Source organism: Tiliqua scincoides, chromosome 8, assembly GCF_035046505.1.
Source record: "Tiliqua scincoides isolate rTilSci1 chromosome 8, rTilSci1.hap2, whole genome shotgun sequence".
NCBI lineage: Eukaryota > Metazoa > Chordata > Lepidosauria > Squamata > Scincidae > Tiliqua > Tiliqua scincoides.
Window position 1 is genome coordinate 59,621,419 of NC_089828.1, and position 27,121 is coordinate 59,648,539.

Consider the following 27,121-nt stretch of genomic DNA (forward strand, 5'->3'; position numbering starts at 1 on the left):
GTTGTGTTGTTGTTGTTGATAACAATAACAATAACAATAATAATAATGCTTCTTAGATTAGACTGGGAAGACCAAATGCTAATTAGGCAAAGAGGCCCCTTTTCAAGTGGTGTCCTCTTCTATTTAGCAGGGAAAGAGCAACTGTCCCTCTTCACCCCAGCATGGCATTTTTTCCAATGGCTGCTGCTGGTGTCTTTTCTGCATTTTCATTTTTTTTGGATTGTGAGTCCTTTGGGCACTGGTTCCAAAAATTTTTCAACTGGCAGCTCGCTTGACCTACTGGGTCCCGTGGCCATGGCTCCCCAACTGGTTGGCAACCTTCAGTCTGGAAAGACTCTGGCATCGCGCTCTGAATGGTGGTTCTGGAACAGGGTCTAGTGTGGCTGAAAAGGCCGATTCGGGAGTGACAATCCCTTCTACATCAGGGCTACAATTCTATACGCTGCATAAGATGGTGGGTTTTTTGCAAGGTTTCTGCAGCTCCCCTGGCTGGTTTGGGAACGGGGAACCATTTATTGATTTTACTATGTAATCCACTTTGTGAACTACTCTTGTTGAAAACTGCTATATAAATCTTCTTCTTCTTCTTCTTCTTCATCGTTCTCATCTTATTAATGCATCTTGTTCAGCTGCCCTATTCAGGTTTTTTTTACCCAGATCCCCAAACTGTTCTCACCACACAACCAAAGTAAAAGTGCCCATTTTAAGCCAAGATAAAAATCAATTTCTGATGCCTGACATCTGACTCAAGTAGGGGAACAGCCTACCCTACTTTGCGCCTAGTGAGAACTGTGATCTATCTTCAGGTGCTGACAAAAACCTGAATTTTTAGTATGCATGAAAATTCCCTTTTTCCCATGAAAAATGACATCATCTCTCACTGGAAATTTAACAGTGAGACACCCAAGTTCACTAGTCGCTTCTAAATATACCATACTAGGTTTTCACTCCCTCTTAAACTTCACAATCTGAACAATTTCATCTTTTATTAAACACTCATGTTCTCTTTCCCAGGGAAGGAAAAAAAAAAGGAACAGGCACTGCATAAGACAATACAGGAAATAGGGAGACTTGAGATTTTAGGAACACTTCTTTCCACAAGAACCTGTTCTAACAACAACTGTTGTTGGACTCCTGGAGAAGAATGCCCAGGGTTTAATGGCTGCCAGAGAAAGCCTCTTCTTCCCAAACATGGAGACCAGAAGAACAGTACTAATGTTTTCCAAAAAGAAAACTGCCTTTGTGAGGAGCTGCGTGCCCACAGTCAAACTGGGAGTGCCATTTTGCTGGTTGTGGTGGGGTGATCTGGAACCCGTCTTCCAGAGCTTTGAAAAAGTGCTCACCAGACAAGGTCATGGAAGAGGATAGATTGAACAAAGGCTATTGGTTATGATGACTAAATGGAAACTCCAACCTCAGTGCAAATCTACCTCTGAATGCGGATCTCTGGGGGAAGCAACAGCAGGGGCGGAACTGCCTTCATGTCCTGCCTGTGGACCTATCAATACAAAACATTGAACAGTGACACTTTCACTTGATAAGCTCCAGGTGCAGTTGCTGTGAAGCGTGCTGGAACTTCTGGCTGTTGCGCGCCAGGGACTGACTTGGGCACTGCCAGCACTTCATTTCCATGGCAAGCCTGGCACAGAGAGCCGTGTGGCACATGGGTGCCCTCTAAGTTGCAGTACCCACCTGCTTGCACACCTCATCAGCCAAGGACCAATCCTTGCTTAGCAGGCCCTCACCAAACCCCAGCCTCCAAGCTGGCTGTTCAGTCTGAGTCAACCTGGTCCGTGTTGGCTGTTCTGGAACTCAGCTTCTGCGGGGTGTGAAGGACACGCCTGCCTCTGGTCCAGCTGCATTCACAGATAGCTCCTGCCTATCCCTGGTCCTGGACTCCCACTATCTGTAGCCTGACACTCGCTGAGGACTGTCAGCACAACAGGAAATGCCCGGCATTCAGAAAAATGGGGCCAAATGCCTGGTCCAACTTTGGAGCGCAACAGCAACCTTTGGCTCACTTACTAGCTAAGAGAAACAAAGAAGAAGCACTAGGCTAGTCCTGCTACATGTGCACAAGAACACATGCTTTGTGCCTGAAGCCCTCCCTACCAGAGGCTAGAGATCGCCAGGCTGCTCCTGTCCTTCGACACTACGCACACCCACACATACACACACCTTGCCACAGGGGGTTGGGCACAAAGATTGTCCTCTTCATCAGTAGGGCAAAGGCAGTGGACAAAACTCAATGCACACACCCTCACAGAGACGCGGCACCACCACTCTTCACTCCTTCTCTGACCCCACAGAAAGGCCAAGAATGATTGTGAGGAGTGTGGTCAGCAACATTAAGGGAAATAAAAACCTCTTTTCCCACATATGCCTGAAGCAGGAAACCTGCTTCAGAAGCAGTTGGCCAGCTGGGGAGAGGGAGAGGAGATAAAAGGGGATGGGCAAATTGTAAAGAAATCAAACAAGTTCTTTGCATTTGTCTTCATAGCAGCAGACCGGGGATGATGCCGCTGCCTGAACAGCCTCCCCCTCCAAGGCTGACCAAAGAATTAAGTCCAATGGAAGTTGAGAGAGTGAGGGCGCAATCCTCACCCACTTTCCAGCACCGACAAAAGGGCAATGCAGCTCCGAGGCAAGGGAACAAACATTCCCTTACCTTGAGGAGGCTTCCGTGAGTGCCCCCCAACTGCAGGATGCAGCACACGTCCCACTGGCACCACTATGCCAGTGCTGGAAAGTGGGTTAGGATTGGGGCCTAAGAGAGAGAATGTGTCAGAACTTACTGACCAAGTAAAGACTAACAAGCCACTGGGCCGAGATGGCATCAACCCAGGAGTTCTTGAGGAACTCAAGCGTGACTAAAACATGCAACTTCTCACTTGTAACGGCCACTGTGCCAGAGGACTGAAGAACAGCTAATATCGCATCACTCTTCAGAAAAGGAGGGAGGAGGACCCAGGAAAGTACAGGACGATTGGCCCACAAACTGTTCCAGGTAACACTGAGGAAAGCTCCTAAAAAAAACTCCTCAGTTAAGGAATAAGAGTGCAGGTCCTCGTATGGTTCGGGAACCGGCTCCAAAACAGGAAACAGAGGGTGGGTATAATGGAGTTTTCATAATGGAGAGAGGTGAAAAGTGGCATGCCCAAAGGATTGGTGCTTTTCAACTTGTTCATAAATAACCTGAACTGGGGAACAGCTGTTAGAGACCAGCAGTGAGGTGGCCAAGTTTGCAGAAGACACTAAATATCTCTGGCCGGTGAAAGAATGCCAGAAGAATATCTCTAAACTGGGGGAACGGGTGGACAAATGGCAGACACACACACTGGTGCAAGAAATCAACATTTCACATATACCCTGAAGGGTTCTGAGAAACTGTCTGTGACGGATCAGGAGAGAGATCTTGGGGAGCAGGCGGACAGCTCAATAGAAACATCAACTCCGTGTGCAGCGGTTATGAGGAATCATGCTCGGGATCATTAAAAAAGGGTTAAAATAGCCAATATTATGTCACTGTATACAGTAAGACCACATCCGGAGTAGCGTGTCCAGTTCTGGTTGCTACATCTCAAAAAAGATATAGCAGAACTTGAAAAAGTGCAGAAGAGACGGGCCAGGATGATTACTGGACTGGGGCACCTCCCTTACAAGGAAAGGCTGCAGCATTTGGGCCTCTTCGGTCTAGGAAGGTGCCTGAGGAGGCACATGTCTGAGACATATCCAATTATACAAGAGATGGATAAAATGGATAAAATTCTTTTCTCTCTCGCACAACAACAGAGCCAAAGGACATCCACTAAAATTGAGCTGTGGGAATCTTAGAACAGACAAAAGGAAATTTTTTTTTTACCTAGCGAATAATCAATCTGTAGAACTCCATGCCACACAAAGTTGTGATGGCAGCTGACCTACATGCCCTTAAAAGGGAATTGGACAGATTTCTGGATGAAAAGTCCACCACAGGTTACAAGCCGTGACGACTATTTGCAACCTCCCGATTTTAGAGCTTAGCCTATCTCTGAATGCCAGGATACAGGCATCTTTTGTATCTCAGAGGCATCTGGTAGGCACTGTGAGATACAGGGAACTGGACTGGATGGGCTCTGGGCCTGATCCAGCAAGGCTCTTCCCATGTTCCTTGACAACATTTGCTCAGAGTCTTCCTGTTATCCCTGTTACCCCTGCTAATTGGGTAAGAGGCACTTTTTCAAGTGGGTGCTCCTCTTTTTAACAGGGGGAGAGTAACTGGCCCACCTCACCCCAGCAGTGTCTGTTCTGCTGGTATTCATTTGCATCTTTTTAGACTGTGAGCCCTTTTGGGACAGGGAGCCATTGAGTTATTTGATTTTTCTTGTAAACCGCTTTGTGAACTTTTAGTTGAAAAGCGGTATATAAATACTGTTATTAAATAAATACTGTTATTATCATTTCCTCTGTCCGTCTTCACACCCTCTTTTGAAATTTAGACTGCAAGCTCCTTGGGTCAGGGTCACCCTTTTCCTCTCAAGCGATCCGATATGAGACCCTGAAATAAAAATGACGGTGCCAAGGTGTACAGAGCGATTAGCCCAACACTCCTCACGAACCCAACCGACCACGCTTTCGTACCACACAGCACTGAGTGGCTTGTGCGACTACGACAAACAAGCCATAAAGATGCAGCACACCAGACTGGCACCACAGAACACTGTATGGGGCTAAGTGGCTCTCGGTGAGACACACAGACCCTTCTGCACATCCCTCCGTCTGCCTCCAGGGCTAGGCCAGCAACCTGGCTCAAATGAAGCTTCTGCTTAAGGGTTGCTGACCAGACCTCCACAAGGCCTTTTCTTTGTAGAATCAGCAGGCCCAAGACAGACCTTCTCCTTGGTTCAGCAGCCAGGAGCCAGAGGCCACTAGATAGATCTCTATGCTGAGTAATGGCACACAGGACTGCAGCCAATTGCTGCCCACCTTCGGCATGGAGGAAGACGCCTCTCTCAGCTGAGGCCAGCTCACGCCTGGCCTACAGCAGGGCCCCTTCCCACACTGACCATCATCCTCACCTGGCACCAAGCAGGGCTTTGCCCACCTCTCCTGGTCTCAGCAAGATGCCAGCAAGCATGAAGGGAGAAGGGAATTCTGATGGGGAGGCATATCCCTGAGCAAGTCTGACCTCTTCTCAGCAGCCATGTGGCCCTGATTCAAAGAAGCACAAAGCAGAGGCAGCAAAGCTGCCGAAAAAGAGGACCCCCACCCACTTGCAGGGCAACCCCTGGATCACAGTGAGGGGAGCAGCACTCCATCCCAGCGCCAGAGACCAAACTGCTGTCTTGCCCACCCAGGTTCACTCAAGGGGGCCTGGACAACAACTCAGCACTCCCAGTCAAGTGGAGATGGAGCCAGGAGAAAAGCCGCAGGGCAAGAGGAAAGCCAGCAAGATCAAGGTGAGGGACGGGAGGGGGGAGGAGAGCCACTCCCCAAGAGCCAAACAAAACGGCCAGCCAGGCGCTCTCCATTCAGCAGGCAGCCCAAGAATGCCAGTCTCCAGCCTCTCTTCCCCGCCCCATCAGGCATGGATGGAAATGCAGACAAGCCAACATGCAGGCAGGCGGGGTGGGGAGGCAGATAGCCCACTTACAAAGCAGTTCAGCATGGAGCAGGAGACACGGCCCGGCAAAGTCATGGTCGCTTCCAGAGGCGGATGCCAGGCCGGAGCCAAGCCAGGGGCATCGCTTCCCTCTGGCTCCTTTGGCGCGAAGGGCTCAGGCAGGCGGGTGCCGAGAAGCGCAACCTTCCATGGAGGGCTCGAGCATCTCTGTCTCTGCTGGAGACGGGAGCAGGTGCGCTGGCTGCTTCAGCGGCTGTCGACAATGGAGGGGAGGGGAAGCTGGGGGGAGGAGCAGGCGGAGGAAGGGAGACTCCACCTCCCTCCAGTGGAAGCAAGATGAGGCTCTGCCATGCCAGGGACTTCCCAAAAGCCAGCAAAGAAAATGGAGTCTCTGGCTCAGTCTGCCAGGAGGAGTCGCGGCTCCACCGCTCCCACCTGCCGGTATGGCTGGGTTACGAGGGGCTGTCGGGGGCCTGCCTGAGCGACTCCCTCTGAGGCAGGCGGCATGTGCGGGAATGCACAGGAACAATAGCTGCTGCTGCTGCTGCCTGGCTTTGTAGGTTCCGGCAGGAGGAAGACCCGGCCAGGATTCAGCCCAGAGGACTGCACGTTCACAGGGGGCTTACTGGCAGGGCCATCGCTCACAGAGGCAGGCCAGCGGGGGAGCGAGAGGGACACAGTGAGTCCTGCCAGCTCTGCTGCACAGCTAGCAGGCCTGCAGTTTCCTCTGGCTAAAAGCCAAAGAACATACGGCTGACATCTCAGAAATGCTGCCTGCCCACCCCCACGATCCGGCAGGACACCGCGAGGCTGGAAAGACACACGGCGAGACGTCGGTCTGGCCCCGAGCTGGCCTTCCAAGGGGGTCCTACGCCACTGGCACCCACAGAGAAGAGGTTCTGGTTGCTTCCAGTGGGGCTTCTCTCAAGCTATGAGGGCAGCTGTACAAGCCCCCCCTCCGTTCCACACACAAGACCAAGAGGTGGCTCTGCCTGGCACACTTTCTCTCGTCACAAGCTTGGGGCAAGAAGACCAGAAAAAGGGAGAGGGGACATTACACCAGGACACAGTCCAGGGAGCTCAAGACCACCTGGAGCACAAATGAACACCCCAACTCTTGGACCCAGGCAAACACGTCACAGAATCATTTTGACTGCGAGGATATACCTCCAAAGACAAGACGAGTCTTCTATAGTCACTTATAAACGTTGTGGTTCTTGAAAGACAGAACCTTCTTCAATTGTAAAAATCCCTACTGGGATTCAGTACTGCCTGCCTATGTAAGCCGCCTTGAATTAAAGTCTGAGGAGAAATCTGACGACCAAGAAAGGCGGTATAGAAATACCTGTATTATTATTATTATCATCATCATCACTTATTGTCAGCAAGATCAATAAACGCCAATGATTTAAAATATACAAAAATATGACTTTTTAAACATTTAAACCGAACTGCACTTAACAAGCTCTTCCTAAGCTGAGCCTTTCAGAGCCAGACTCCAAGGCAAATTGCATAACAAGAACACAGGAAAATCTGCAACAGAAGGACAATCCTGCTGGAAAAGGAGTGTGCAGTGAAAACGCAAGAGCCCGACACAGCCTCCTCAGCCATGGAGAGGTTCTGTCTTTTCGTATTCAGACAGCAGCATCAGCCAGGCTCCATGTGCTCTGGCAAGCGGCTGCCGGGGACAGTTCCCACTGTGGGCACTGCACGTCCCCGTTGCCAGACGGCTACTGCAGAGACTGCCTGTGATTCACACCCAGTTCCGACACAATGTCTTCCAGCCAGGGACAGATACAGGGAACGAGCAGCACTCCTGAGACAGAACAAGGAGAACAAACCTCCTATCTCCATGACGGCTGCCTGCCTGCTCCTGGGCCCTGCAAAAACTCCTCCCCCATCCTTGCCTTCAAAGTACCGGGTACTCCACAGGATTCCTCTCTCACATCTGGACTTTCCCCTGCCCAGCGCTCTCAGCCACCACAGGTCGGCTATTCCCTTGAGCAGCTCCGCTTTCTCTCTCTTGCTGCTCCTCATGCCTGGATCAAAGGGCAGACTCAAGTAGTCTCCATGGAGGTGTGCAACCCCCACCAAAACAGCCTGGGCACCCATGCTCAGATTAGGCAATCTACACTCCACCCAATCAATACCACCTCTGTTTAGTCTGACCCAATTAAATAACTGCAACTCCCACCACCTCTTTTCACTTGCCATTTCTCCACAACAAGTGTGCCCCCCTGGCAAACAGGTTTGGAACTCACCACTGCAGAGATTAACGTGCAGTTCTGCCCAGAGGCAGACTCCATCATGCCCAGTGTTTTCAGGCACTCTTAGCATTCCACAAGGAGTTTCTCTAAATAAAGTTATCAATTCAGCTTCATCAAAGTGGAAGCCGTGTCAAGCTGAAACACAAGACTTCCAGCACACACCAAAGGCCTTCCTCAAGCTGGTGCCCTGTGACTGTATCTGTCCAGGTTTGTGAAAAGATTCACTTTCCAGCCAAGCCCTGAGAAAGAAGGCGCTTTCCCCAAAACACTGTATCAAAAGTTCTGACAAACCACATCACCGTGGCAGGTCAACAGCAGGCCTGCGTTCTCACAGAGAACCCCCATGTGCCCCAATTTCCTCTCTCCTATGCCTGTGGCGGGTGCTCTTGTACTTATGGAGAAAATCCCCCTCTGGCGGCATTTCCGGCAAACGCAAAGCGGCCTTCTGAGAGGCCAGACCCTTGACTCACAGGGGGCTCACCAAGGCCTTAAAGTGGGGGTCTTCCCCACCTACAGGCCTTTAGCCTGAGACCTGAGGCCCTCCCTGCAGGCAGTACAGGCTCTTCTCCTTCAGCCTCTAAACTCAGCCAGGCTAATTCAGCATCCTTTGAGCAGCACACTGGTTTGACCACCTCCTTCCACCTGAGCCTCTCAGAATCCAAGAGGAACAGCCTGCCAAGCAAAGGTGACAAGAAGGTGCTGTTCAACTATACAAACGGAGCCTAGCACACAGCCTTACAACGCAAGGCACTCTCTTTTACCTGCACCCCATGACTTGCTGTCAGTCCCTGGCCTTTCCCTGCATCATGGAAGCAGCCTGTAAGACTCGCAAACTAAGATAGTGTCCCTCCTCTGATCTGTACCGCTACATCCACGATGGCGGCAACAACAACTAGTGAGGAAAACCCTGCTGCCCAGTCAGAACCATGTGGCAGCTGCTTCAGTGTGGCAATGTTTGGACCAGCCTCTCCCCAGCAGCCTTTTCCACAGCACTCAGTTGCTACTGCAGAAGCCGGGCACCGAACAGCCGCTGCCGCCAAGTTCAGAGCAAACATCCACAGCAGGAGACGAAGGCAGAGCAGAAAGCACACTCACCATTGCCAGTTCCTCAGGGTTGCCCCGTACGTTCTCTCTGGAGCTGCTCAAGACCCACCTGGAAAGGAAAGGAAAGGACGTCTGTGCAGGAACCAGATGCAGGCCAATGAGGCAACCCTGGCTTGGGCAAGGTCTCCTTGGAGCGGTTTTCTCCACCACCCCCATAGGAAGTGCCAACTGTGGGAGTGTCAAGGGATGACTGCGCAACACTGTGCCCAGATACAAGGCCCGGGAGGCACACAGGAGCGGCAGCTGGTTAAACACCTCCCTCTTTTACAACCTGCTGAGGTGAAGGAGCAAAGTACACAGACGGACACCCTCCCAAGTGTACTTGTAAATTCGTGCAGGAGAAAAATCTATTCATGGGTAACAGATGTGATAACAAAAGAAACCTCCAGCTTCAGGGGCAGGATACCACTGAATACAGCAACAGCAGGGGAGACCTACTGCTTGACACCTCGCCTCTGGGCTTCCTGGAGGTATCTGGTTGGCCACTGTGGGAAGCAGGATACTGGAGTAGATGGGCCTACCCCAGATCCACTCTTCAGATCAGATTCTTATATTCTTAACGTTCCAGATCAAGTGAAGGGGAGCTCTCCCGCCCTGAATGGCAGGCTGGCTGCTCCAAAAACTATGTCACGCAAGAAAACGCAACTTCTGGCAGTGCCCGCACAGACCTCTAGCTGTCTTCAACAGAGGCACCGAAGGCCGCACCAACTGCAACACAGCACCACCTGCAATAACTTCACTGATACAGACACACACACTATGGTTAGTTCACCTGCAGCACACACTCTCAGGAAGTTGCCTGGGAAGCAGAAATTTACTGCTCTGTGACTGCAGGTAACCATCCAATTGCTCTAGTGCTCTGTGGCATGCTTTCCACCTCCCCCAAGGGGGAAGATCCACATCCTACGGGTTGAGGAATGAGCTTGTGGAGTCTCAGCTCTACAGTCAGTCCAATAACACTGTAGAATTTACTGTGGAGATAACGGAAAATGGGTAGGAGAGAGGAAAAGCTTTTCAGAGAGCAGGACGTGCTTCAGTATCAGTCTCTGCTTGCGTCTTGCTGGTTGTTGCCTCAACACCAGCAAGAGCAGGGGGAGTTGTTGGAGGGAAGTGATCAGTATCTCAGTCCTGCTCCTGTCTTTTGAGGCAGCAAAAAGGAGTCCCGAGTGTGCTGTGCCACCCTTTGCTTAGGGACTGGGGCTTAAGCAGAGAAAGGGGGTTTCTCCTTCCTACTTTTCTTTCCCTTTAACCTCACCACCACACCTGTGCCTGCCCTTCAGTATTGCTTGCCAGCTGCACGACTGATGCCGTTTCAGTGCCCTGAGTTGCTTGACGAGGATGTCATCACCATGCACCAAACCGGGGAGCCATGGTCACAGCAAGCCTTGCGCAGCCTGGATGGCTGCTGGCAGTAACACTGTCCCAAGGTATGCTCTGGAGATCCATGGGGCACTACCTTGCTGAAGCTAAGCAGGTCTAGATCTGGATGAGAGACTGCCTGGGAGCCCTACACATGCACCTTTCATCACCATCGTGGAGGAATGGCTGTACGCAGGTGTTGTTAATAGAAGAGTAATAGTGTAATCCTTGTAAAATAAAGGAGTTATTCTGGACTAAGCGGACTGTGAATTATACCTTCTGCATAGAGTGTTTTATCAGTGTTATTCTCTTAGTGCTGCTTGTGGTCAGATACGACAGTGCATCATATGAAGTCAAAATATGAAGCCATGAGGACAAGGGGTGTGTGTTAGATAACAAGACGTGAGAATTGACAGCGACCCCAGGATGGGTCTCAAAGAACACACTGGTCTTTGGTCAATGGCAATGCAGAAGGGGGGTGAAAAGCGCTGAACAAATAAGCCGTTCAAAATACCTGGTGTCGTCTCAGTCTTCCTCTATTTGCAGGGGCCTCAGCTGACTGGAAATGAGCATTTTCCTGAGGGGACAATGAAAGAACGCTGAATGGAAATCCAAAAGTTGGGAGGGGGAGAAGAACACCCCAAATGACAGCCCTGTCCTGGTACTTTCCTGACAAATGGGGGCAGGCCTTACCCCAGCTGGGCCCACTGTCCACCAGCTCCCACTCGACCAGCCCAGGCTCACTTGTGTGGAGACCTCTGGGCAAAAAGACAGCATATACATTTTTTAAATGCATGAACAGAAACAGCTGGGAACCCTGCATTACCCCCAACCCACCCAGCTGCGCACATACACTGCTGCACTCTGCCAACGCATCAGGTGGTCAGAAACCTCTTGACTGATTTAAAAGGTGCCCTAATTAATCCGGCAGAAAACTTTACATTTTTCCAGCCATTTTTAATACAAAGGCATGCACAAATCGGAGATGGCACATGCTCTCTTGGAAGAGGTACTCCTTCCTGCAACGAGGAAAAGGAAATGTCTCTTCCAAGATGATGAAGGCTTTCCTAGGAGGCACACGTGCATCCTCCCAACCACTAAACATGCTTCTGTCTTCAGATTTGCTGCTTCCCTTCTGTGCAAATAGATGCAGGTTTAATCAATTCATGATTAAAGATACAACCCCACTGAAAATGCTGCAGTCTAAAGAACTAAAGATCACAGTCCCAGTGAACACAACGGGACACTTCTGAGTAGACTAGCAGAGGCCCTCGACTAATTTGTTTCCCCCAATGATTTCACAATGTGCCTTTTGCTCTGTTTTGCTTGGATTTTATGTTTTAGTGTTTAATGTTTTAGAGATCTGTTCTGATGTCTTTACCTATTGTTGTGATATGCTGTACATTTATTATGAACTTGTAAACCACCTTGGGCATTTGTTTCAGCATGAGAAAAGCAGGACATAAATGGACATTTCTTTCCAGAGGTAACAAGCCTGCAGCAAGATATAGCTAGTCAGGCAGCGATGAGTTGAACGGCGATGACTGATGCTGCTGAAGTGTCACCCTCCTCACAACTGGCAAAGGCAGAAGAGCCCTCTTCTCCTCACATTGGGTTGCCCTACACATGGGCCCTCAACTCTGACTGGCAGGAGAAAGAGGCATATTTTGTCAGCAACAGTGCCTGTAGACAAGTTATTCCTACAGAACACCTTGCAACAGCAGCTACAGACGCAAAACTCCAACCTGTGTCTTTGTGGCTTGCTGTTCATGGTTGGTCATGAAGGAGCCCCAAGAAAGAGGAATCTTGGACACAGTGCAGACAACATTCAGAGTTAAAGCCTTCCTTTTTCTCACTATCCTGTGTTTGGAGGACTCTGTTGACAACTAACGTCTGGATTCCTCACCTCAAGCATTTGAATTTCCACAGAGTTTATCTCAACCAATCCTTAACTTTGCAATCCTTAACAAACCATAAACAAAACAGGAGCCAGTTGGAATGAGAATCTGCAGAACCAGAAACTATTCAGCAATCTTGACACTAGTTTTATATTGCAGCAATATGGATCCACATGCCACAGATGGTACCCAGCAGCCATCTGGGGCCACAGCCCTCCTTTCACACCTTATGCACCAGCAAACATGAAGGTGAGGCTCCATCCTAAAACTCAAAACTTTCACCACTGGGTTAAATCTTTTAGCCACCGGGCTTAATTAATTGATAGGTGATGTTCCTGATCTCTCATCTTCTTCACAAAACTTAATGCAGCTCCACCGCTGCGTGAGGGCAACATGTGAAGTCCTTTGACTGTTCAGGGATGTTTGTGTGTGGTGGTCCTGCGACAGTCTGGACATGCCCATAGAATCAGGTTACAGGACAGGGCTAGTTTCTGCTGCCTGTTTTTGCCCTAGTTCACTCCTCAGCCTACTGCAGGGGTTTTCAAATTCTCTGGGAGAGTTTGAGAGTCACTAAGTTCTTGCGTGGGCGGGAGGGGGGAAGGCAGCAGGGGTGGCAGAAGGCAGCGGCGCAATCCCCAGGATCACATACCCAAGCCCCTGCAGCCTCCCGGGGTGCAGAGAGCCCGACACGACCTGCAGCAGGGCTCCCCGCAGCAGTGAAAGTAGATGCGGAGCGATCACGTTCCACTTCCGCTTTAGCAGAGATGAGGATTAGTTGAGGCGGGGATTTAGAGGAGGCGATCCTGGGGAACGCGCTGCTGCCTCCTCCCTGCCTCCAGGCCGCCCCCACCCCTTAAGGGGGCAGGGGCCAGGGCCTGCAGACTGAGGCGTTGTGACGCCCCAGCTTGAAAAGCCCTGGCCTACTGGATGGAGCAAGATCCCTGGATTGCCACACAGCAGATGACCGGGGGGGGGGGGGGAGAGACAATAACAGGTACAGGTACTCCATATCCAAAACCAGCAGGAGAAGTGCAGGAAGAACCTCTCAATTGTGTCCTAAATTCCTGCATCTGAAGGGACATGCTCTGTCTGGCCTACAAAAGCCAGACTGCAATGAACCATGTAGGAGTTGCACTCCATCCCAGCCTATTCTAATGCTCCAGAGAGCCTTCCCCTCACCCGGCAATAAACACAATCAAACTCTACTCACATCTACATTGAGAGGAAAGAGTGTTGCTGGGACATAATTTCAAATTACTCCTCATTTTAGATATTTGGCTTTTATGTGGCACTCCCACAGATCAGACCCTGCCCTAGAACTCATTTTGACTGTCATGAAATCAGACCTGAAATAAACGAAGTAACAGCTGTCAAAAAGAAAACAAAACTGCCTCTAAGAATAGGAAGTAATTTCCCTGATCTCCTCCAAGTAACAAACTGTTAAAGAAACCTCCCTCTAGTGCAACAGGGAACATGAAATGTCTGGCACTTCCAGTTACCTCTGAGTTCAGGAATTAAGCACCCTGTACATAAACACTTGTTCAGAAGGGGTTTGGATGTTCCAGCTCAGTCAGAGGCTACATTTAATAGTAGAGATGAAAGTGGAAGTACACCGTGTACAGGCTCCTCTCACGTAACTGTTTCTGGGCTCGAGGGAAGGAGGACAGCAGCAGTGTGTTCAGGTTCACTCATCCTAGAGGAAGCATCACAGGTAGTTCATTGGTGAACCAGGGATCAGCAGGTGTTCAAAGCTGAAGGCATCCAAAGAGGAGTTTCTGAACACGTGCAGAACACAGGCACTGGGCAATTTCTGACACCAAGCCGACAGCAAGCACACCTCTGTGTACATTGTGTCAGCTCTTGCCCCTTGAAAATCCTGGCAACAGCTGGGAAGAGACTGAGCCCTGCTCATCTGCACCTCAGAAGAACATGCAGGTGCCTGCCACGCATCTCAAGGTTCACTGTCCTTTGGCCAACTACCCTCTTGCCTCTTGCATTCTACCCCAGCATTACTGACTGGGCAGGGTGTCCACCTGAGAAGGAGCGAAGGGGCTCACAAAGCACACCTTCGCCTCGCAATGAAGCGCGTCAGGCGTTCCGACACCCGGCTGCTTGAACTTCCCTCTGGACGTGCAAAGAGCACTTTTTGACACGCTGTCCTCTGGGGATCTGCCCTCAGAATTCCCTGGAGCCAAGTGCAGAGCCTGCACACCTGGACTCGGCTGGTCCTCGCAGGACGGGGACTGCCTTCCGGGCTCCACTTCGGCAGGCGCGTTGGGCAGGAAGGGCTCCCAGGCCGGGACAGAACCTCCCTGGGCAGCAAACCACAGAGGCTGCCTCTTGCTGCTGAAGACCAGGGGCTGCCCTTCCACTCTGGACCTGCCATGGGGCCCGGGTCGGCCAGGTCCCTACAGGGCGCTGGGGGGCGGCAGTGGCGTCGCCGGGAGCCTCGCCGTGGCGTGCAAGCGGCCCCCCTCCGGGGCGGTTCCGGGGCAAGAGCAAAGCGCCTGGAAGGGCCCCGAAGGGGAGGGGCCGCCGGCACTCCGCAACGAGGCTCCCTGCGTGGCTCCGCGCTCAGCGCCCCGGGCCGGCCACGGCGAGGCTCCTGCAAACTGGGGGCCCTGCCACTGCCGCCGCCACAGCGCCCTGCAGGGCTCGGCGCTCTGCGCCCCCAGACGCGCCACGGCGAGGCCCTGCAGGCGCTGTGCCCTCCCGGAGACCGCAGGCCGGGCAGGACCCGGGGCCGCCACAGGGCAAGGAGCGCTCTGCACGTGCTCAGAGGAACCAGAGGCGCGCGGCACCTGCGGGCGGGGCGGGGCCTCGCGTGGCCCCGCCCCAGGCTCGTTGGGGCGGGGCGGGGCTGCCGAGGGGAGGCCCCGCCCCGCGCCCGCTCAGGCGACGGCGCGGGGCAGGAGGGGAGAGGGCGCGAGGGTCGCCTCACCTGCTGCTGCTGCTGCTGCTGCTGCTGGGGCGCGACGCGGCTCCTCCCTCCTCTTCCTGCCGCGGCTGCTCCCACCTCGGCCGCCGCGTGCCGCTCTCGCCCCCTCGGCCCCCGCAGCCAATCCGCCACCGCCACCACCCCGCCGACCAATCTCGAGGCGGCTGCCGCCCCCGACTAAGAGAAGGCGGCGCCCGATTGGACGCCGCGCCCGTCCGTCCGCCCCGTCGCCCCGCGACCAGAACGGGGGTGGGCGGGAAGCACGGCCAATGAGAAATCACAGCGCGTCCTTCGACGCCCGGGCCAATCAGCGAGCGCGAAAGTCCGGTTCTTTTTTTCTTTTCTTTTTTGCGAGGGCTGATGTCAGAGGCGACTCCTGATTGGCTGCGAAGGGAGGCGCGCCCGGCGCCTTCAGTCCCTTGACCCCGCCTCCCCTCTCGTCCAATCAAGAGCCAGAAGGAGGGAGGGGGCGCGGCATTGCAGTCCCTTCTTGGTTGGTGCGGGTGTGGCTGCTGGTGCACGCTCAGGGGGCGGGGCGTGGGGAGTCACGCCCCTGCATGCCCCGCCCATCCCGCATGCGCGCCATAGCAGCCACTCAGCTGGAGGGGGCGGAGCCCCAGCTGCTTCCCTTCGGGGCCACTCCAGGCTCTTGAGTGGGTGGAAGATACAGTCGTAGGCGGTGGCGTAGCCGGAGGGGGAGCGGCCCCTCCCCTTCGGAGCCATTCCCAGTGGGGGGAGCAAAACGGAGCCTCAAGTTTCTAGTTCTCACCGAGACAGAGCTGAAGGTGGCTGCTGAGCAGGGTCCAGAGAGGTTAATTTCACCTAGTGGCGTAGCCGGAGGGGTGCGGGGGGCTTAGTTGGCAGGGAGCGTGCAAGAGGCCCCTCTTCTCCGGAGCCATGGGGGGGGGGGAGAAAGGCTCCACCCTCAGGAAATAGCTGAGGGGAGCAGACCTGGTGGTTAGTGCTCAGCACATGCCCAGAGTAACCGCAAGCAGCTCTTATTTATTCATCCAGTGCTTGGTGACAGGCAGATGTCTGTCTGCTGGGCCTCTGTGGTAGCCTTTTGGTTCTGCTGCCTCTTTCTGGACTAAATACTTTCCTCCCCTCCCCCAAAATTGTTTTTTTTAACTTAAGATTCTACACACTGTATACAGTTACTCTGGCGGTTTCTAAGCCCCCCCCCCGTGGCATTTGCGGGCACGGGAAAGGTGGGATATGTGCTCTTGAGTAAGTAATACATAGTCCCTGTGAGCGGTCATGCGCAACAACCACCACATTACCTGTGAATGTGCATGAGGCAGTTTATTAAAAATCCAACAGAAAAGTGAATGGAACAAAATGGGAAAGAGGGAGGTAGAAAAGTACAAGAAGCAGGTTGACAGCAGGTGCCTGCCCTTGGCTGGCTGGACACAAAGGAACAGCTTGATCAAATTGGATTCGGTAACTAGTAACACCCAGCAGGGGGAGCCAGGATGCTACTCAAGAGCAGAGCAAACAAAACCCCAAGATGCTACATGGGTGAAGGTTGCAGGTTGCTCTGGTTTGGAGTGGAAGTAAGAGGTGAAATGAACTTGTTTTCCTAAATGCCTCTATCTGAAATACAGTCCCACCTGCTCGCTACTTGGGTTGTCTAGGAATTCCAGCTCCTGCCTCTCCCAGGGAGAGAGTGAACCTTCTGCAACCCAGCAGATGGTCCCAGCAGCAGACTTAGAATGTCCCCCCACCCCAGCTTCCCCGTGCTGGACCTTAAGAAACCTCAGACTGATGATGCCATCAGGTTACCTGACTGGAAGAGTGGAATCCCACCCTTGATGCAGTTACTCAGAAGCAGGGCCTGCTGTGGCCAGTGGGGATTATTTCGCTGTTTAATGGCAAAGGCACTCCAGGTGGTTTCCAATGTTAGAGCCAACCGGGAATAGAAGATTGAAAAAGCAAACTTGTCCCAGGCCCTGGGCATTTTCCCAGAACTGGCAACAAGAGTTCAAAGGCCTGGATTTCTCCATCCCCAATTAAGCAGGCAGTGAAAAGTTGTTGCACCATTGCAGTAACTTTACACTGGTGCAAGCACTGCACCAAAGAGTGCCAGCTTTGTGAGGACAGAAATGCAGCCTTGTGGGGAAGCCAACACACTTTCCGTGGTCACCATGTCCCACAGCCTCATCGGAGTCCATGCACAGCTCAAGAACACCAAAAAGAGAAGGGCACTGTGGATTTTGCTGCTGTGGCCACACTGGTTTGGCCTTTGAGTCATTCGTGCCAATTGCTTTTTGAATTGCTTAGCAAGGAGGGTCCTTGAGCCAGAAATACCGTACATGACTCAGGTCTGACTTGCCTCAACTCTGGACCCTCACCCCAGCCATGCTGGAAGGGGGGGTCCTAACAGCCATGCAATCCTTCCCCCAAATCTTAGAAAAAGCATTGCTGGTGTGGAGAGCTGATCCAGGGCGCAGCCTCTTCTTCTGACAAAGTACAAGCGGGGGGGGGGTGCACTTTGCCCTCCACAGGGCTCAGAGGAACATCTGGGCTGACCTGGGCCCCCCCGCCATTCCTGGTCCAAGGACTGTAAGCAGAGGCAGGGACACCAATGTGGCTTTAGTGTCCAGGGAAGAGATAGAACTTCCGGCTCAGGGTGGTTCTGTCCTTGGAAGGCATCTGAAGTGGGTTCTTTTCGAAGGACAGCAGGACCTGCGAGGCAGAGGGCTAGTTGAGAAGAGAGCTCCGGGCAAACCCCAAAGAGGCAACGCAGCCCCACTAGGTGGAGGGGGGTTGCCAGGCACAAAGGAAAATTGGGGGAGGGTGCTCCTGCCCTGGCAAAAGTTAATTGCCTCCAGCATCCGTTTGGGACAGATACCAGGCAGCACAAGCTGCTCTCTGAGCCCTGCCCCAGGAGAAGTACCCGACTGGTGCCTTCCCAGGACCAGGGCCCCACAGGCAGGCTGAGCAGGACATGGGCTCCCAGGCAGACCCTCTCCCTTGCTGGTGCTGCTGTGGCCACCAGCCCTGCTCTCTCAGCAAAACTGTGCCCTTGGCATCCGGACAGTGCAGGATCCCAGGCCAAGAAGCACAAGGCCATGGCCAGCCTCTGGCACAAAAACCCCTTTGCTGCAGCAGATGCCCAGGAGCCTACCTTCCGGAAAACCTCCTCCAAGTGGCACTCCCAGGCATGCTCCTGGAGCTGCTCTCTCAGCTCAGTGAGGAAGACAGAGCCAGTTTTGGGGCGTCTCCAGGACTTAGTATCTACAGAGGCAACATGGACATATCTGCTGTTTGTGTGATTCTCCAGAGCCCTCAAAGAGGCCCTCCCTGTCTCAGGGACAGGCTGCTCAGCTGGAGATGGACCCCGAGGCCCTTGCAGATTTCTGTGGCTCAAAGCACAGGACAGATTTCTCTCCTCTGATCTGTGGCTGCCCCAGACACTTCCTGAGTAGAGCTAAGCTGCTGGGGCCATTTTCCTATTGGCCAATAAATGGGCCAGGCTGCTCAGCACCTGCTTGTGACCATGCAACCCCACCACAGGTTTCCCTGCTAAATGTCAGGTAGCTCTTAAAGGTAGAAGAGCAAGGCTAGGGGGAAAAGATGGCAATCCTTTTGATCAGTCCACCCTCCGTCCGAAAGGTACACCCCAGCTCAGCCTTTCAAGGGCCGCTCACCTGGTGTTGTGGATTGCAGGCATATGAAGTCAGACTCCAAGTGTACTATCTGGACGGCATCATGTTCAAATTCTCTGGGAGGCCACAAGGCAGGGCTAAGGGAAGCAGTAGAAGGCGCCCCCGAGTCACTCATGTAGACAACCCCTCGGTTCTCTGGGAAAACAATATGGGGGGGTCAAACGACCAAGGACAACTCTTCCTTCACGACCATGCCCACAACCACTGGCTGCATGTACAGTTGGGCACTCAGTTCTCTTGGTCAAATGGTTGGCAACGGGACAAGGTTGCCAACTGCCCCCAAGAAATGTGCTGCCTGCTCCTTTGCCCTGAACAACAGCTTAAACTGCAGCAATCGACAGGTTAAATCAGCAGTATGGATAGAATCCCTATCCCTGGCAAATGTTTGCAGATTAAGCTGCTCAAAGGCAGAGGAGCAGATGTTGGTATAAAAGTTGGCCACCTCACTGCAAAAACAACTACCTCCAAGAGAATATTGTCTGACATGCAGCACCACCAAAGGCCCAGCTCTCTTTTCTCCTTGAGTTTTAAACTGCATCATTTTCCAACCATACAGCCTGCCCCCAAATGCTAAAGAGTCTGCTGTCCAAAATGTACCCCCACGACAAGCCTGGATGATGATCACTTTGGGCTTCCCCCGCAGAGCCTGGCAGTTCCTGTTGTTGAAGGTGGAGAAGATGGTGTCGATGGAGAGGAGGTCCGAGTCCCCGCCCTGGCTGTCAACTCCACACAGGCCGTCCCGCAGACCATGGGTCATCAGCACCACGAAGGTGCTGTCTGAGGTCTTGTGCTCCTTCCGGGCAGCGAAGCGCTGCAAGCAGTCCACCATGCCCTGCAAGCAACCAGCCCAGAGAACCGGTTGGCAAGGTAGCCCACCGAGGCAGACTTCCTCGGGAGGAAGCCTTGTCCAGCTCAGGAGCATTGTGTGGGCAGGAAACCTCTTAGGGTGGCATCATAACTGTGCGCCAGGGACAGAGGGGCCCTTCTTTTCCTGGTGCCTCCTTCCCCACAGCTGCTGCACATTGCAGTCACCTTCCCTTTGCTGGTTTCTGAAGCAGGGGTCTTGGGAAACCAAGGATTGCACACTCAGGACCCAATCCCATTCAACATTCCCGCGCCAATGCAGCCATGCCAATGCACACCACTGCATCCTTTGGCGGAGGGGGCAGTCACGGGGCTGCCTTGCAGCTGCATCAGTATTGGAAAGTTGGATAAGGTGGGTCCAAAGTCCCCAACATACATACTGGTGCCCTTTGGGAAATCTGTCTGGAAGTCGCACTTGGGTGAAAACAGCCAGCTCCTGCGAGCCCAGTGCTGTTGCGCCTGCACAAAAGCTCCTTGATGGACGGACTGTGCCTCACAGAAGCACCTCTGCAGCCATCTGGAACTCAGGGAGCCAGTGGACAGCTGTTCTCTCTGGTGAAAGGCAATGGTGGCTTCAGAACTCACTGAGATCAGGTAGAACTTACTGCAGTGTCACTAGCCGGGGGAGGGGAGCAGTGACTTTGGCTGGCCTCCTTAACCAACCCCAAGTGTGTGCTTACCTGCCCTTCCCTCCTGGGGTAGGGCCATGCTCTCATTAACCCTTTCACATCCAAGACCTGATTCAGGCATTCCAGACTAAGCAGGAGGGAGTCACGTGGGGATAAAAAAAAACTCCTTTGCCGTTCTACAAGGAGTGCCTATGGAAGCTTATCCTGGGTGAATTTCTGGCCTCCTGATCTGACACAGCATCTCCAAAAGGTTTCCAGCCTGCTCCAGGAAGGTCTCCGCATCCCCCCTCCCACGGCACACTACCTGCGAGCACAAATCCTTCTCCTCATCCACCGTGTAGCCCAGGCCCTCCAAGAGACGCCTCATCTCTGCTAGGTCCACCTCGGCCCCCTTCCTCTCGGACAAGTGGGCAAAATTGATGTTGCAGATGATCAAGGCCAGACGGCTGCGCTCCTTGGGGTCCAGGATGGGGTAGATCTGTGAGGAAATCAAATTTGCCATCAGCCAGTCTCATGCATGCCTTTGTGGGTGAAGAATGGGAGGAAGTTCCTTTGGTGATCAGGCTAGAGGAGGTCCTTCTCATCCAGGAAAGACCAGAGAAGGCCACTGAGATTGTTGCCATCCCGTATTGTTTGTTCCCTGCAAATGGTAAACTGCTCTTGGACACAGAGGTTCCATGTAGTAGTCCTGGGTAACAGCCACATGAATGTGTCTACAGAAGGCCGTCTAAGCCAGTAGCCATCAGCACATCTCATGGCAGAGAGTTACGTACAGTTCACTGAGTGTTGTGCAAAGGAAGACTTCCTTCTGCCTGCCCTGCCCATCCCCCACCCGCTGGGATTTTTTGGAGCCACCTTGCATTCTGACTCGTCCCACACTGCAGAATTTTGGGTTGGAGCAGAGGGAAAAGCTACAGAAGTAAAACTTGCCACTTGACCTTAAAACAGGCTGCCCCACTTGTGTGGCTGGCAAAGCAGCCCAGTGAGCAGAAATCAACAGCTGGAGCTTTGTGTGGCACGGCGATAGACACAACCATCTGGTAATGCACGCAGGCATTACCTGCTGCAAGGAACAACTGAAAAAGATGGAAACCCTGCTGCTTCCATGTCACTGATTTTGATCCCATCCCACGCTGTGATTTTTGACAGTAAGATAGCATTACCAAAGTCGGGAGGAAGAGGAGGAGATGTGCCATTCAATGTCCCCTCCCACACAGGGACAGGCTCTGTTTCCATGCCACACCTGTCATCTGTGCAAGCAACGGCACCTGTCATCCGAGCAGAATTGCCCTGGGGAAGCCAGGTTGACTGAAAGCAGGCAGGCCACAGAAGGCCGGCAGAGCCCCTTACGTCATTGCCTTCCTGAGCCTGTATCTTCCGAAAGAGATCTGGGGGGCACAGCTTGATCCCCTGGCTGGACTCCAGTGGCTGAGCATCTTCTCTGGAGCGACTGCCTCTGGGGGCAGGTTGTGGGAGGACAGCCATCCTGAGGTCGAGACAGATTTGTGCACCTGGTGGAGATTTTGGAGAACGGGTATTAAAAACAGGATTAGCCACTCAAAAGGCTGAGTCTGGACTGGGGTTCAGCAACTGGGGCCCCTCCTGAGTCAAGTGTGGCCACAATGCCATCAGGCTGCCCACACCAGGCATGCTGTGGCGTCAAGGGCTTGCTGTCTCCAAGCAGTTCTCCAGCAAGAATTCTGGGCAGGGACAGACCCCCCCCCCCTGCTGAAAACTCCCCATGACTCAGGGAGCAGTTCCCACTGTGACTCATCTGTATATCCAAGGCTCCTGCCTCCCTTTGGCTCTGGCTTCGCCCCTCAAATCCATCTAACAGAGGGAGGAAGAGGGGACAGCACCACTGCTTCACCCCCCCCCCATCATTCCCCTTCCATGGCCAAAGTAAATGGGGAAGAATAATACCTAGCAGATCAGGAGGTGAGCTGCAGCTGGGGAGAACTGGGCCAGTGGCCAAGTGCTGCAGCACTAAACCTCGATGTTTTAGCGCAGGCTGGTGGGTTCATAGCAAGGGACACCTACAAGGAGAACAAAATCAGCGGGGGGGGGTGTCCCTTTCAAATTGGGCCCTCCCCACGCCCTGCAAGCAGCAGTCCCAGCCAGGCCAGGGGCACCACTGCTCAGTTGCACCTGACAGGGAGGGGCCCATCTCCAAGGAGGCAGCGCCTACCAGGGCAATATTCCTTCAGGCCCAGCTGCTCTGTCAGGCAGGGATCTCGGCACTGGAGGCTCTCAATGAAGACCTGGCTGGCCCGCACGCCCTTCCTCCGCGCGTGGTCAATCAGGGTCCGGGCTTGCTGCTGCCTCCGCGGCGCCTGCTTCACCTCCTCCGCCTCCTCCTCGTTCAGGACCTTCTTTTCCAGCAGGTCATCCAGCAGCTGGCTGATGACTGCGTTGTTTGCACCCTCCACGAAGCGGCAGCGCAGCTCCTCTAGCTTCTTATCTGTTAGGGTGGAAGATCACACAATGACCCCCTCACTCAAGCCTGGCTCCGCATCTTTCACAACAGACGTTTCACACCCAGCCTCCTTCCTGGGCCACCTGTAGCACCGGGCGTCAGTGAAGCTGGCGGAGGAGGAGGGGCGCTCTGTGATGCAAAGGGTGCTGCCAGGGCCCATGAGAGGTATTTGTACCCAGTTCCAGGATCAAAAAGGGGGCCTAGGAGCCAAAGGAGGGATCTCACATTTTCCTATCACCCAAACTCACTGCACAGACTCACTCACTGCAATACAAGGACATCTGCAAGAGGGATCTGAAGGCCTTAGGAGTGGACCTCAACAGGTGGGAAACCCTGGCCTCTGAGCGGCCCGCTTGGAGGCAGGCTGTGCAGCATGGCCTTTCCCAGTTTGAAGAGACACTTGGCCAACAGTCTGAGGCAAAGAGGCAAAGAAGGAAGGCCCATAGCCAGGGTGACAGACCAGGGACAGGCTACATTTGCTCCCAGTGTGGAAGGGATTGTCACTCCCGAATTGGCCTTTTCAGCCACACTAGACGCTGTGCCAGAACCACCTTTCAGAGCGCGATACCAGAGTCTTTCGAGACTTAAGGTTGCCTACTACTAGACCCTCTGCCCGCACGGGATGCTCAGGGTACGACAGTGGGCACATGATGGCAAGTACTGCCACAAGCCATACACACCAGGCCAAGGAATGCATCCACTCCTTAACAGCATCACGTCTGGACGGCAACTGGCCTGCAGTAGCTCTTTAGCTTGTGGATTCGCTTGCCATGAAGTGGATGGGAGCTCAGGGGCAAAGCTGCGGGACTGCAGCTGCTGCAGAAGCCGGTTTTGATACTCAGGACACTCCCCACTCTAAAGCAAGCCTAAATATGATGATGCTCATTTTCCGCAATGATTTTCTCTGTTTCAAAGATTTGAGACTTAAGAATGCGCTTGGTTTTCTGTGTTATTGTATCCAGCTGCTGACACTGCACGGGCAGGTAGACCTGAGCTCCAAAGACCATACGAGGTGTTGCCATTCTCCCCCTGCCCTGTTTTGCCCCCATTTTGCCTGCTCCCATTGCCACCCTTCTTCCACTGTTTCACCTCTCCCTTTGCCTTTAGGAAGGGGCCCAAAGGTAGCTTTGTACCCCCTGATAAATTTCATCTCAGAGGCCCTGGGTGAAACATATGCTCACCCAGTCCTCATATGCTGAGCATGTGCAACAAACTGGGAATCTAAGGTGGCACTGGCGTTCGGGGGGGGGGGCAAAATGCTTTTTTTCAGCAGCCATGACTGGCTCTGAAGGCAAGGGGGAGGGGTAACATAGAAAAAGAAAACGTAACATTTTGCTCACCCCTCCAGGAACACTAGTGTAGAGGGGGAGGTTGCAACCTGAAAGGGTGGGAGGCAATTTGGGTCTGGGGACATCCCTACCTCTCCTCCACACACCCCCCCCCACAGAGCTGAATGGGGCCTCCAGGAATGTCCCACGTGAGATCACAATGGGGGGAATACTCCAGGAACTGCTTCAGCCAGAAGTGTCACCCCCCCTGCTTTCTGGCAAATGGGTTTCTGTAGACTGCTGCAGGTAGGCATCGCGAGTCACCTCCCTGCTTCAGCCACCTGCTCGCCCACCTGGCAGGAGGGAAAAGGCTCCCCTCATTGGGGCTCCAGTTTGCATGGCAGGCAGCTGGAAGGAGCAACAGAGAATGGCTGGTTGGCACCAGGGAGATACGTGGGGGGGCAGGGGCAGTAAGACCCCCCTCCACCCAAGATGGCTGCAGAGCTCAAGGAGAGGGGAAGGAGGAGATGAAATGGGGGACAGGCACCACCTCTGGCCCCACTCCCCCTTTGCATGCCAGCTCCCATGTGGGATTGGAGTGCCAGCAGGGAAGGCTCCAGCAAGTGCACCATAGGTGAGGCAGGGTGGCCAACTTGACTAGACAAGAGGCGCGGCCAGGGAGAGTGTCCACCACAGGTGCAAAATTTCAGGGAAGAACCTGGATTCCAGCATGTGGTGCATTTGCTGGAGGTTAAGGAAGCTCTACCCGTTGCAAGGAAGAGGAAGTTGCTTTGTAAGGGCTGCCAAGGGCCTCCGGTCAAACTGCCTGCAGCTCCCTGGGAGGTTCACCCTCCCTTCCCCATCAAGCCCTGGCCAGCCAGCCTGAGAGTTGAGCCTTCCTTGTACTCTTAAGGGCCCAGATTTGGTGGAGAAATGGGGGGGGGGGGCTTGCTAGTGAGTCTCTCTGCAGGGGGAGGAGTGAAAGAGGAACCGGAGGCAGGGTGGTTCTTGCAGCTCCTATCCCCAGCCAGACAGGGAGGCCAGCTGCCTGCTGTGACCTTACCTGCCATCGCCCCTCAAGGTCCCGTTCACATCTGTCCTGAGGCCCAGCACAGAAGACGTGGCGCATGCGAGAGAAAGAAGCTGCCGAGTTTGAGCTCTTGCAAAAGTCAGCCAAAAGTAACTGAAAGCGAAAGTTTTCACCCTTCCCTTCCGGCCTTCCTGCTACTGAAAAAGGGACCAGCCCAGTTGTGCTGCTGCTGAGCGCTGCAGGGACTGGAGCAGAGGCCTGGAGTCGCTGCAGCCAAGCCACACGGAGCCCCCTCTCCTTCCCTGCAGGGGCCAGGCAGTTTCTGGGGTGCCCGACTAGCCTGATCTCCGCTTGTGCTTCCAACAGCAGCAGGTATGGCAACGCCTTTGGCAAACAGCAGGTGAAGCCTGGCATAGCAGGGCGAGGGCAAGAGGCTGCTGCATCGCCCAGTACAAAGGCTGGTACCTGAACCAGTTTCACAGTTCTGTTGAAAAAGACATTCTGTGTAGTTTTCTCACAAGAAGTGGGGAACTGAGTTCCAAAACCCCCTAAATTGCCAGCTGCAGCTGAGCATCACACCCCTGCTGCAAACTGACATCTGGTTTTATCCCAGTTTAACTATCTTGGCTTCCCCCACAGAATCCGGGGGTTGTCCCCTTTCTCTCGGAAGTCCCCCGAGCCTCACAGCACAACAGTCGCTAAGGAAGAGGCAGCAGAAGTCTTGCAACCTTTCACAAGGTTGTGAAAGAAGTGTCAAGCAGGAGGCCAGTGAGGGGCACCACCACGCCTAGGCCAGGATTCCCAGCCGCTCTGCTGCCAGGTCCAGGCCTCTCAATCTTACTCTTGGGGTGCAGAGGCGGGTGTTGTACACTCACATATACAGCAGTGCTTCTCTACGTTTGTCCTCCCTCGTACTTCACATGGTCCACCCATCTGAAGTATCACTGGAAGTAACTGGTGATGACATCACTGCCAGCCATTTCTGGGTTGGGAGGCCGGATGCAGCACAACCACCACCTGTAAGGAGCTCAGGGTGAAGGGGAGGGCCTTCCCGAGCATGGGGAAGCAAGCTTTGGAGCTCTGTCTGCTAGCCGAGCCTCCTACTGCTTTTTGCTGGGTAGCATTCCTGGTCTCATGGCAGTGGGGCAGGGTCCAGCGAGTACCACCAGACGCCACCTCAAGTACTGCTGGTACTGGTGGCACCCATACCACAAGCTCCAACCAATTGGAGCTTGTACAGAATTCTATACATGCCTGATCTTAGAAGCTAAGCAGAGTCAGGCCTGGTTAGTACTTGGATGGGAGACCGCCTGGGAATACCAGGTGCTGTAGGCTTCTACCATAGTCTTTCGAGACTGAAGGTTGCCAGCCAGACCAGACAGAATTCTAAGAGGGTTTGCAATAGGAGAAAAATACTTGCAAATTGTGCAGCCCCAGGCTCTCAGCAAGAGCAAACCAATGTAGCAGAGTATCTGCAGTAAGAATGCTGAGAAGACCAGACCTCACCACCTTTCTGGCTGTAGGTGTTGCGAGGGACAGAGGGTTGCTTGTGCCAAGTGCCCACTGGCTCCCACTGCCAATGTTCCCTGTTGGGAGACCAGAGGCCTAGCCCTGTGCTGCCTATCTGATTACCTGAGCTGCAGTTTCCCTGGAGGGGCTGCAGTCCTGGGGCTGGTATGCTGTGACTGACTTCCAGGAGTTATACGCATCCTACTCTCCACCGTAGGAATGTAGGTGAGGCAGAAAGGGTGGTGGGAGGGGCCATTTCCAGCTGTTTTTCCCTTCCCCCTTGTTCCTCAAGGAGTGACACCTACCTATGCCAGCTGTTGTTGGTGCTGCATTCTGGCATCAGGGCCACATCCATCATCTGAAGGGGGTCTGGGATCTGGCACACATTGACTCCTCCTCACTTCTCCCTCAGCAGAGCTCTATGGTGGTGTGGCACTTTCCCAGCACTGGGCCGGAGCCACTTCTCTCTGTTTCAACAAATTTATTCAGAGTTGGCTATACAGCAGCAA

The 27,121-nt window shown here is 53.5% G+C and overlaps 2 protein-coding genes across 3 annotated transcripts in view; both read right to left on the reverse strand.

Annotated features, from left to right (window-relative positions):
* MTMR4 (myotubularin related protein 4) overlaps positions 1-15,269 on the reverse strand; it is a 38,094-nt gene extending 22,825 nt beyond the window's left edge. Inside the window, exons 1-3 of one of the 2 annotated variants that reach the window (XM_066635606.1) lie at positions 15,172-15,269; positions 10,847-10,909; positions 8,965-9,022 (exon numbers count right to left, since the gene is read on the reverse strand). In XM_066635606.1, the coding sequence (XP_066491703.1) occupies positions 8,965-8,967 (3 nt within the window). In that variant the 5' untranslated portion in view covers positions 8,968-9,022; positions 10,847-10,909; positions 15,172-15,269. Of the gene's footprint in view, positions 1-8,964; positions 9,023-10,846; positions 10,910-13,729; positions 13,832-15,171 lie in introns of those variants that run through there. The other variant, XM_066635607.1, reaches the window with a different exon arrangement.
* Positions 15,270-16,451: 1,182 nt separating this feature from the next.
* LOC136658534 (caspase-1-like) lies at positions 16,452-25,241 on the reverse strand. The gene is made up of 8 exons (XM_066635203.1): positions 25,137-25,241; positions 22,518-22,790; positions 21,680-21,840; positions 20,634-20,807; positions 19,434-19,668; positions 18,819-18,971; positions 18,296-18,405; positions 16,452-17,853 (listed from the first exon to the last, which is right to left on the reverse strand). The coding sequence occupies exons 1-8, from the start codon at positions 25,141-25,143 to the stop codon at positions 17,761-17,763; spliced, it is 1,206 nt and encodes a 401-aa protein (XP_066491300.1). The 5' UTR covers positions 25,144-25,241; the 3' UTR covers positions 16,452-17,760.
* Between the last annotated feature and the right edge of the window lie 1,880 nt (positions 25,242-27,121).

What these genes read in the sequence shown, in the direction of transcription:
- LOC136658534 (XM_066635203.1), bottom strand. An exon ending in CATCCAGGCTTGTCGTGGGG is followed by an intron (nt 18,972 to 19,433) that starts GTACATTTTGGA and finishes TTGTTTTCCCAG; the next exon opens with AGAACCGAGGGGTTGTCTAC. An exon ending in TGGAGGAGGTTTTCCGGAAG is followed by an intron (nt 17,854 to 18,295) that starts GTAGGCTCCTGG and finishes TCTGCCTCGCAG; the next exon opens with GTCCTGCTGTCCTTCGAAAA.